The following is a 12,478-nucleotide window of genomic DNA, read 5'->3' on the forward strand; positions in this document are numbered from 1 at the left end:
ATGCAGTTCTCCCCTGAAGTTTCCTGTCTCCTCCCAAGCCTAACTTCTTACTCCTCAAGACACACTGAACTCAAGTAACATCTTATCCAGAAAACTTGGTTGACCGTATCAGGTTAGATCACATGCTTCTACTCTACCTTATCAAAATGGCTCATCATAACACTCAACAGATTTTACTGAAATTATCTTTTTAAATACTTCTTTCCTCATCAGACCAAAAGCTAATCCTGAAAGCCTATTCTAGCTAGGTCTTAGAACCTAATTCACTTTAACATCCTCAGAATCCAGCTCATTGCTCCACAGAAAGTGGATCATAAAGGTATGTTACATTTAAATTGTTTCCTACTGAAAAACGTTGCTCCTTGCTTTTCTGTTTATGTACTTTTTCAAGGTAACTATGACAGCTATACAATTTTCATCTAGTAAAGCTCTAAATAGGACAGAACTTCCCTAGTCGACTTTTGTAAGTTAGTTCTTCTTATTTATCTTACCCTAAGTTTTAAGAAGGTCCAAAGAAACCTGACCATTCCACACTAATACCCTCCATACTACATAAGTGGATGGGAAAACAAGAGGATTTCTTTTGTCACTTGCCTATGTGACAACCCCATTCATATTTAGCATACTTATTTAGAAATTTTAATATTTAAATTAATATTTCTCTTTAACAGCCCATTGGTTAAAGCAATGAAAAAATTTTAATATTCCTTGTTCACAACTAGTTTATACATCAGAATTCAAAGAAAGAAAGTAGTAATGACACATTTAATATTCTGTAGAAAGAGGGTAAAAGCTATTAGGGAAGGAAGGTGGATTAAATACACACATCTAACTTCAGCCTCTCCTCAAAACTCACTAAAACTGTATTGCTTCTGTTTTTCCTTTAAGGCATAATCTCAAAGAGAACAGGGAAAATTGGAGAGGCGACAAGAAGAAAATTGTGGAATCAGAAAAACAAAGGGATTGCTCACATAAGCATACATGCAAATTCCTAAAAAAATTAAAAAATGGAATCTGGCAATAAGCAATATGCACCAGAGATCACGTGTGTGAGCAAAAGAGAAATATAAGGGCGCCTGGGTGGCTCAGTGGGTTAAGCTGCTGCCTTCGGTTCAGGTCATGATCTCAGAGTCCTGGGATCGAGTCCCGCATCGGGCTCTCTGCTCAGCAGGGAGCCTGCTTCCCTCTCTCTCTCTCTGCCTGCCTCTCTGCCTACTTGTGATTTCTCTCTGTCAAATAAATAAATAAAATCTTTAAAAAAAAAAATTAAAAAATAAAAAAAAAAGAGAAATATAAAATATACCACAACCTGAGTGTATTTCAAGAACAGTGGACTGGCTTAACATTGGGAAATCAAACAATCAATTTGCCACATTAACAGATTAAAGGAGAAAACAAACTGACTATTTTAATATATAGAAAGAATATATTTGACAAAATTCAACTTTTCATAACAAAACTCCTAGCAAAACAGAAACAGAAATAAATTCCATTAATTGTTAGAGGATTTTAGTAAAAGAAATACATATACAAAAATCTACCTAATAATAAAAACGCTAAAGTTTTATGTTTTTTGTTTTTTGAGATCTGGAACAAAAATGTTTACTATTTCACTTGTTTTAGAAAGCCTAGCCAAAACAATATGGGGGTGGGGGGAAAGGGAGGTATAAAGATGGGAATGGAGGAAATGAAACTGTCATTACAAATATTATGTTCACAGAAAAATCCAGATGAATTTACTGATAAATTATTAGATGAGAGTTTAACAAGGCTACTGGATAGAAAACCATTAAAAAAAAAAAAAAAAAAACCAGAGTTATAGGGGTGCCTGGGTGGCTCAGAAGGTTAAGCGTCTGCCTTTGGCTCAGGTCATGATCCAAGGGTGAGGGTCCTGCAATCAAGCCCCGCATCGGGGAGCCTGCTTCTCCCTCTCCCTCTGCAGCTCCCCCTGCTTGTACTGCGGCTCTGTCAAGTAAATAAGTAAAATCTTAAAAAAAAAAAAAAAAAAAAAAAAAAGTACATACATCAGCAACAAACAAAACTGAAGGGAGAAAAAAATGACTACTACACACAACAAAGAATGGCCAAAATTACAGTCTGAAAAAACCAAGTGATTGACTAGGATACCATTTTTTGCCTCTTAGCTCAAATCCACCCTATTACCTGCTCTGTGATAATGGAGGTTTACCCTGTAAGCATGTCTCTTTTACAGCTACACTATGTTCAGCCCTATCAAGTAGAAGATGGCATCAAGTTACATGCTTACTAATTCAGGTTGTGGTTTCCTGTCCACCAGCCTGGTCAATTTACACCTCAGAGGAATGTTTTCTGCTTGCTCAGAAACAGAATGTTGGAAGAGTCTTCTCCAAGAAATCTGAGCGACCAGTCACTCAAAAAGACCTGAAGGTATTGACATTTGGCATTCCTCATTATGAGATCTAGTCAGATGACTCGGAAATAAAGTTCACAGTTGACAAGCCTCATGCATGCACTGAGAGCTTCCAAACAGCTTTTTTAGTTTTTTTTCCCAGCTTTTTATATCCGACTTTTTTAAAAAAGATTTTTATTTATTTATTTGACAGACGGAGATCACAAGTAGGCAGAGAGGCAGGCGGGTGGGGGCACGGGAAGCAGGGAAGCAGGCTCCCTGCTGAGCAGACAGCCCCCATGCGGGGCTTGAAGCCAGGACCCTGGGATCATGACCTGAGCCGAAGGCAGAGGCTTTAACCCACTGAGCCACTCAGATGCCCCTATATCTGACTTTTAACCACGAGCAGATGAGCAAAGATTTCAAGTGCAGGAAAAAAAGAGTAACTGAAGGAAAAAGAAACTACTTAGAGGGGAAAAACAGTATTTCTGGGGGGAAAAGTACATACACTTATGAAGTAAACTCTAAGAAATTAACATGACAAAAGTAAAAAAAAATTTCAACAGGAAGGTTATTAGGTAAATCGCATGAAATTCCCCAGAAATAGAGTCAACAGAAACCTAATACAGATGACTAAGAAGAGATCTAGATGAGTGACGGGAAATTGGAGGTTAAAGGAGTTTTAAATATAGAGAAAACTACAGAAATGAAAAACTAAGATAATTGTTAACTCTAGGAATAACAAAAACCAGGTAACAAAAGAAACATAATAGTTATTTTAACCACACGGCTTATCTCTGCATAGCATATATACATGTTCATAATGTGAACACTGAGTACTGATATAATCAAAATTAAAAGACAACTATGTGGGGGCTCACTTCAGCAGCACATATACTAACAATGGAACAAGACAGAGAAGACTAGCAGGGCCCCTGTGCAAGGTGACATACAAATCTGTGAAGTATTCCATATAAAACATTAAAAATTAAATAAAAATACAAGATAACTATTTGAGAAAAACAGGAAGCTAGGAAGTATACAGGTGTGTGGAGTGGGAGCAGGTAGAAGATACAGCAAACCCACCAAAAGGCAAAGTTAAAAGATAATGCCTAAACCAAGCAAACCAAAGGCAGCACAATTACAAGAACACGCAATAACATAAAGAATACTGTAGCACCAAAAGAATCAGCTAACACTCAAAAGTCGTTGACCCTGCAGAAGGAGAAAAAGGTGGGAAGGAGGCTAGGAAATGCTCTTTGATCGAAAAAGAAAATGGCACCAACAAAAAATCCTGTAACCTAACTCTTTAAACTATGTTCTTATGTAACTTTAATAAAAGCAAAAGCTTTAAAAAAAAAAAAAAATAGCTTGCCCACATTCTCATAGTAAACTAGAAAATATGACTTTTTTTAAAAAAGCATTCACAGGGGCACCTGGGTGGCTCAGCGGTTAAGCCTCTGCCTTCGGCTCAGGTCATGATCCCAGGGTCCTGGGATCGAGCCCCACATCGGGCTCTCTGCTCAGCAGGGAGCCTGCTTCCCCCCACTTCTCTATCTGCCTGCCTCTCTGCCTACTTGTGATCTCTCTCTGTCAAATAAATAAATAAAATCTTTTTTAAAAAAAAAGCATTCATAGTAGCAAGAAAAAATTTTAAAATACTTAGGAATAAAGTCAACAAAAAAATGCAAGTTTAGACAAAGAAACTACTGCTACTTAACTGAGGGACCTAAATAAATGTAGATATAACCAGTTCCCAGAATGTGAACACAACAGTTCTTAATCTGATGGATAAAAGTAAACCTAATTATAACTAAAAATTAAATGATTCTAAGGAATACTTGGAATATTACAATATTACCAGTGATGTTTTAAAACTGAAATATTTTAAGTGACAACCCTAGTTTCAAAGCTATTATCTACTGAGACCACCATTCTAAATAAAGACATTTCATTTAGATTTTATATTTTAAGTGCAAAATTTGCACTTCTGTATTTTATATTTCCCTAATTTTGCTCGTTTGTATTTGCTCTATTTGTTTTTTTAAAGAATCAATACAGGGTACTTTTAAAATAAGTTACTGAAGAAAAAGAAAGGTGGTTAATAGGTTACTGAGTCCAATAGATCACACGGATAGTTCTTCTACCATATCACATAATCTCAATAATGAATTAAGTTTCTTTGTTTTGGTCTTTTTAATGTCTTTTTAAACATACTGCTAGAGCAACAATAAAAGGCAAAAGTGTATTTACTTAACTAATTTAAGAGTGAACAAAAATCCAGTACTAAGAGTTCTCCAACAAAGGCAGCAAAGAGGAAAAATGGAAAGAACGATAACCTAGTAGCAGGTCAAAAAGGGAGAAGTTCCACCGGACCCTTAGAGTGGATTTTGACGGTTCTTCCCCTGACAGTTTATTTTAAATCAAACTTATTTTTCTTAACATCTCTGTGAAAAAGTTCATTATTTCCATATAATATGAACTGAAGCAAAGGGCAGACATATGACTTGTTTGAAATTATACAATTAAGGCAATGACTGAACTGTAAACAGAACCTAAGCTACCCAACTGCTAGTCTGCTGCTCTAACTAATGGATCATGCTCCCTGCTATGTAACAGGACTGTTTCCTTTAATTACAAATTCTTCATTCACCATCAGCTTATCAGCCAGAGGCTTCATCATTAGTTTTGCTATTCTTGCATTCATGGACTTATTCTAAGAATATGAGATTTCCGTAATAAAAAATATAAAGACCACTGCTTATTGTATCCTACCAAATCTGAAAATTCCAACTGCCATGGCAAGGATACTTCACCAAGCCTGCACTTAATGGCACATTTATAGGCAGAACTACCATTTTTTCCTTAAAGATTTATTTATTTATTTGAGAAAGAGTGCGCACGCACACACACACACACGTGGAAGGGGGCAGAGGGAGAGGGAGAATGAGTCCTAAGCAGACTCCGAGCTGAGTCCAGAGCCTGACATGGGGCTCTATCCCAAGACCCTGATATGATGACCTGAGCGAAGCCAAGAGTTGGACACTTAAACGACTGCATCACCCAGATTAACACCTATTTTGGGCTGGTCAGTGACCTAGAGAAAATGAATTTTGTTCTTATAGACCCCAATATCAATGCACTTAAAATCTTACATTAGAGCATCCTATGGACTCATTAGTCAACAAAATTCACATATATGACCTGTATGTAAAAGTCCAAAAGGCAGCAGGCTATTAAAGATACATGGAGCATCTGTGATGCTAGAAAGTAGATTAAGATAAAAATGAGATGTTCTTATATTCTATGCCAAATCCGTAAAAGAAAATTTACTGGGTAAGCAAAGTAAATATCTGAAAAGAGGTATGCAGTCACTCGTCTTTGAGAAGCACTTTGTGTTTCTTTGGCACAGATCACCGCAGCAGTAGTAGCAGCAGCCTTGCCCTTGGTGCTGATTTCTTACTACTCTAAATGTCTCCTCTGAGCCAGAATACACTGGCTGTTGCTGATCATGCTGTGAGACACCTGCACTGGCTACTAGGCTTGTCATGACGCACAAAACCCTACCATCTTCAGCTTGACATTGTGCAAGTTATAATTATTCATCCAAATGAATATGTCAGAGCAGCAGCAGCAGACCTCTCATCAGAGCAAAAGAAAAATACATCAAAACATTATCAACCCAGCAGGAAGACAGGGACCATAAGGAAAATTACCCATTTTTAATATGGATGCCACAAAGCCATGCCTATTATTTCACAAAAAGAAAGGAAAATAAAGATCTTCCAAGTTTAAAGTCCAGAAACACTGAATCCAAAGAGGAAATAAATGTACAAAACAGAAACAGACAAGGATTATTTTTTAATGAATTATCTGGAACCCATGTACAATCACTTAAATATAAGTTTGCTGCTAGACTGCATTTATTTTGCTTAAGAACCACACTGTTTAAAAGCAGTTAAGAAAAAATAATTCTCACAAGCAGAATTATTTCCAACAAATCAATGAAAAAAGATCATACACAGCAAAGTGGTCTGATATTGCTTACTTTTAAAACATAAACTAATATTGCCAATACTCTCATCATGTCTAAAAGACTCAAGAGCTCATACCACTGGTAGTATTATTACCAAAATATTTATGATGTACTGCTAGACTTTAAAATAATAATGTATTTTGAAACATTTTAATAGCAAATTTAAAAGAAAAACTGAAATTAGCCCCAGATCTAAACAAACGAAGACACATCCAAATTCTCAGTGCATATATAAAATAGGCAAGGGTAAATTAAAAATATGAAAAAAAATATTAATTTTAAGAATGATAGGAAATTATCTTCTCAGAACAAGATATGAAAGGTTTTTTCATTCAAGACACAAAAAGCAGAAATCACAAGGACAAGACTTGGGACAACACTGAAAGTTAAACTTCTGACTGACAAAATAGATTACATACAAAGGTAAAAGGTATACCACAGAAAGAAAATACATCTGATATAACCAATAATCGGTATCCAAATTAAGAAAAATTTTTAAATAAGCAAAGATTATAAACCCAGTAATAATAATTTCAATTCTTGTTAAGAATAAAGGTCAGGCTAAGTCCTGGCAAGAATTTGGAGAAGTAGATATTACATGCATTGCTGAGTAGGGAAATAAACTTATACAACCAATCTGAGAAGGCAATTTGGCAATATTTAGTAATCTCAAAGAGGTACATTCCCCTCAATCCAAAATTTTCTCTGGCATAAGCCACACTAAGAGTCTCATACACATACAAGGAAATGTAAGGATATTCACTAGGGCACAACTTAAGAAATTGTGAACAACTTTATCAGTAGGACAAAGAATAAATTAACTGGTGGATTCGTACAATGTAACTATATAAAGCATTTAATGTATTAAACATGCAAAGATCACAGGTAAATCTCAAACACTGTATAAAAAAATTCAGACAGCCAAAACTATAGAATATGGCATGAACAAACATAGCAAGAAAGATGCATGGCTAGCACATGCATCAATTTCAGAGGGGTGGTTACCTCAAAAGGGAGAGAAGGAAAGGGAAAAGAGGAATAAAATCTTAGTTGTTAGTAGAACATTTTATTCCTTCAAGAGAGAGAGATAAGAGCTAGAAATGAAATGAATGTGACAAAAAATGAACATCTGTCAAATCTGAGTTGTGGACAAAAAGGTATCCAAATTTTTATCTGTGATTTACTAAGAATCTTAGTATATTCTTTAATTGGAAAAAAAATAACATTCCAGTTACTACTAATTAGGGTCTGTTCTCTGGGAGCTAGTATAAAACAGAAAACTTGCTGTATGACCTAACTAGATCTAAAATTCATCCCATGCGTAAATGTGCAAGGCATTGAGCTGGTGTTAAATACAGATAGCAAATTTGGAAAGAAATTACCCTCAAAGATTTCCCAGTGTGTTGAAATCACAAAATAATTTTGCTAAATGACAGAATAAGGTAAGCGCTAAACAGTCTTCTTGTGGAGATGCAAACTTTTTCACAGATTTAAGGCTGGAAAAGCTTGTATGTAAAACACTACAAATTCATCAAAAATACATTTTCTGAATTGGGATTCTGATACATATTAAAATTTAATCTAGAGATAGGATATCTGGAAAGAATAATATAACCCAGGTACAGCCCTATCTCATAATCTCACATAAAACAAAGTTTACAGAGCCAAATAGGAAATTCATATTTTAAAAAGAGGAAAATGTTTATTTTAGAAAGAGGAAAGCCAAACAGAAAATGTATATTTAAAAAAGAGGAAAAGTGTCTTTAAAAAAAAATTTAAAAGTGAACACAGTGACTTAGATTTTTATAACCTGTATCAGAATATCAAAAGCAAATTACAGGGTTTTTCCTCTCTTTTCTTTTGCTGCGTTTTCTCAGTTTCCATTTAAAAGAGGGAGATTGCTTTTAAAGAAAAAAATACAAAAAATAATTTTTTAATATATATGTGTCATTAATGTAATAAATGAATGACATTTGAACCTACACGTTATTTAAATCCTGTTAGGTCTTTTTAAAAACTACCTTCATACACAATTACTGTATATATGTACTTTAAAAATTAGGCGTAAATTTTCACTTGACCCCATCAAAATTTCCTAACAAAAATACAGGTAGCCTCTACAGAATATTTGTAAAATGTTAATAGGAATTTCCCCCTGCTCTTTGGATAAGAAAAGAAATGTTCTCTCCATTTTGCTACCAAACGGCACAATTTACTTGGTGAAAGAAGGACCATGCCTGTCATGACTCGATTGTTCTCTGAATCCAACCAGCACTCTGCCAGATCTTTAAAAACCACACACACATAATGATGGGTGTTCATACAATTAAAAACCTTACATCTACGTTGTGTTACCATTTCCAGTGTACTTCTAATTTCATATTCTTCTTAGGTATCAATATTTTGAGAAATTAAGCTGATAGAAACAGAAGAAAGAATTTCCTATATTCTTTACACAAGTACAAATGTCCCAAAGCCCATACAAAAATATAGCCTATGCTGAAGGATGAATTACGGACAACCACTTTAAAACAATAAAAACTCAGTGCAAGTGATTTGTATTGTCAGGCATAACTCTTTCTTCTCTGAAAAAGATCCTCTGATATTATGCCATCAATATTAACAGTTTCAGCAATCTGGAAAATTCACCCAACTTTCTACTTACTGCTCACTGCTGTAGAGTTCTTTATGATTTAAATTAAAATTAAATTTCTGTGAATAGAACTTCATCTTTATCTACTATGAGGCATAAACACCTAAAGACTGGATGGTGTGTTTATGTGGGAGGGGAGGGAGAAACTGGACATTAACTACTAGGGAATACAGGGAAAGAAAGCACTCTGAAAGTTCTGTTTATAAATAAATGCTTACAAAAATAAAAACAAACAAACAAAAAAACACTTTATAACCTAAAATGTAACCTATAACCTATATTTATTATATATATATAAAAATATATATATATTTATAACCTATAGCTGTAACCTATAACCTATTGTTTTAATAGAATATGCTTTTCAGCTACTTAAAATAAATCTAAGAACTTACCTGTGGTGTCCAGGAAATAGAAAATGACACAGGAAAATCCACGAAACAATCTGGAGATTCTGCTGGGTACTATGAAAAGGCATAAAATTAGGTCATATTTGCTTCTGTCGTGACAACTTCACATGAACTATTTTAGAAAAACTGAATAGGAAAAGTCTTATAAATGCAAATGTATTATGTTAATATTTTGATTCTATTATTGTAGAAAATGTCAAGAGCTGACTAATAAGTCAACTTATGCTCAGGAGGTACAAAGTTTGGTGATTTGGGGTGCCAAAGCAATAGGTTTTGAGTAAAGAATTATGAATTAAGTCAGTATCAGGTCAGCTACTAACTGTAAATTGAGGGGTGAAACGCACAGGATCTCAGTTTCTTTACCTTTAAAATGAGAGATCAAACTGGTTAATATTTAATTTCCTTTCAATCTAAAATTTAATCTCCATCTCAGGCACCACTTAAAAAAGTTATCTGTTAAAAGAGCCAAGAAGTGTAGAAAAATGTATTTTTCACAATAAAGCAATTACTCCTAGCAAATATATAATAAACAAAAAGAAAAAAGTAATAGTTTTAAGAAAAACCTTTTCATGGTCAATAAAAAAATTAATTCAACAGCTTCATACAAAAAGTGATAGTCATTAAGGATAAATTAGGTGTCTAAGTTAAGAAAGACAAAAGGCAGTTTTTCTTAAAATCAATTTTGTTATTAAAGAATTGTACTACATGACTTCTGTAAAATCCAGTTCTGGATTCTCGGAAGTCAGATGTAATTAAAGAAAATTCACTTATTTTCATTAAAAAGCAAAATTTACCAAAAGAAAATTAATTTTGGAAAACTCCTAGCTCTCATTCGACAAAGTCTTAAAATAAGTTTTAGATTTTCACTTTCTTCAGCCTTTTATTTCTCACAACTTTGCCGAATAAGCAAATGGGTTCCAAAAATTATCACTATAATATTTAGCAGACATTAGCCCATCTGAAGTCAATGTTTTGAAAAGAATTAACATTTAGTTACAGTAAGCAATTCGCTAAAAAGAAATTTATCAACTTATACTCTGACTGATGGTTATCTGGCTATGCAGAACTGATAACACAAAGGCAAATACACAGGAAATAATAAAAATATAAAATGCTTTCATTTGGAGAAAAAGAAAAAGGTCAAGCTGAGATTTAGGAAGGAACTCTTATTACAATTCAAAATATGAGTTGATGTACTTCTGAGTAAACTGCTATAGCCACTATAGAAACAATCTGTAAGCCACTTTACAAGTCATATAATTATCTCAATAAGTGCAGACAGAGACCTTAATTTCTCTGGTTTCCAATTCTGCTGACTTATGTGATCTTGGATAAGTCATTTAACTTCAATAGCTGTTTGATAGGTAAAATTGATGGAACTCAAGCAAAAGTGTTATCAAGTCTCTTTTCCTTCTAACATGTTAAGATTCTGTAAAAATTTTAATGCACACTTGAGACCTCTGTGGTCAAAATGGAGTATTTACTTCATTTTGAGTTTTTTTTTAATCTCCTACTCATGTTGACAACGAAAAATATCAACTTAAATCATCAATCTCAGTAAGAGTATGAAGTTAATAAGATGTTCACTGTATTTAGAGTAGATGAACAAAGAAAAATATCTGTGACTTTGGAAGTCATTTAGTACATACAGCACATTTTAAAAGAGAAGATGATCTCCTACATTCAAATAGGGCTCAATATAGTGAATGGTACATATATACTGATTAAAAAAAAAACCTACAAATAGTTAAACAAAAAAGCAGATTATAAATTCCATATGATCCCATATATATATGGAGTCACAATTTCTGAGATGATGTATTCAAATACATTTTTATGTGTAATTATACAGACATACAAATACGTAATAAATTAGACTGATCTATAGAGGTGGCTTTACTGTATATCTATTATAAATTAAATGCAAATATATTATATATGTTAATTACATCCATGTTCAAGATCAATTCTGTTTATACAATAAACTTTATATAACTGTACAGAACCTAATTAAAAAACTGATATACTTCTGGATGATTTAATGTCCATTAGTAAGTAGCATCCTAGATATTTCAGAATCTTTTGTATTATAAAACTATAACATAGGTAACTAAATGCAATACTGTACTATCGAAATTTAGGTAGTTTTCAGTAGTAAGTTGTATAGGTATATAAAAACCAGAGACTAATTGCCAAGTTTTACTTTAGTAGTCCAAATGACAACGATGAAAGCTCCACATAAAGGAATATTAATTGAACAATAAGTAATTCTTGTTCTTAATTAACATACAGTTTTTCAAATCTCATGTAAAAGAACCCATCAAATCAATAGCTATAAAAGAATACAATTGTCATACAATATTAAGTAACTATTTTTGTCATATATGGTATTTTTTAGATTCTATAGAACGTTGTTCTAAGGAAAATTTTAACCCAGTCTCTTCTGTGATTGGACCACCTAAGCAGTAAGGCTTCCTTGAAGTAAACACATACAAACGATAGCAAATTACAAAAACGGCCAGCAGACAGAGTGCCCAGCCTCTGAAACACATCTGTGTTTTTCAGGTAGTTCTTGGATCTTGGCCAAAGCTGAAGAAGCCCTGATCTCCTTTTTTAAAAGAAAAGATAACAGTTCCATCCCATAGTTCAGCATGTACTTTAAATATTGCATAGAAATACACCTGTAAAAATGACAAAATTCAACTATTTCCCTTACTGTATTTCTTTTTGACTTATATATTCACTTTTAATAAGGACTGTTTAATTAAAATTGGCATTGTTTTCTTTGAGAGTTGGAGACAGTGAGGGGAAATGGCAGAATTGGGAGAACAGGTATTCAACAGGAAAAAAAAATGAAACAAATGTGTTCCTTTACTGTAAATCAAAAAATACCAAGTAAAAGAAATAAAGGTTTGTATATTTACAAAAACAAGTCTGTATTAAGGTTTAAAAAAGATCAGCTTGACCTTTAAAATTTAGTTTTAAATGTGATTTTGCACTACATACTTTTA

At 33.5% G+C, this 12,478-nt stretch overlaps 1 protein-coding gene and 1 non-coding gene across 4 annotated transcripts in view; one reads left to right on the plus strand and one right to left on the minus strand.

Moving 5' to 3' along the window:
• FANCL (FA complementation group L) overlaps positions 1 to 12,478 on the minus strand; it is a 91,289-nt gene that overhangs the window by 37,135 nt on the left and 41,676 nt on the right. For all 3 annotated transcript variants that reach the window (XM_044264007.1, XM_044264009.1, XM_044264008.1), the window contains exon 7: positions 9,453 to 9,521. In XM_044264007.1, the coding sequence (XP_044119942.1) occupies positions 9,453 to 9,521 (69 nt within the window). The remainder of the gene's footprint in view (positions 1 to 9,452; positions 9,522 to 12,478) is intronic.
• On the plus strand, positions 3,242 to 3,347 carry LOC122916638. The gene has a single exon (XR_006386264.1). It is a non-coding gene; the product is annotated as a U6 spliceosomal RNA (small nuclear RNA).

This window comes from Neovison vison, chromosome 8, assembly GCF_020171115.1.
Source record: "Neovison vison isolate M4711 chromosome 8, ASM_NN_V1, whole genome shotgun sequence".
Classification (NCBI taxonomy): Eukaryota; Metazoa; Chordata; class Mammalia; order Carnivora; family Mustelidae; genus Neogale; species Neogale vison.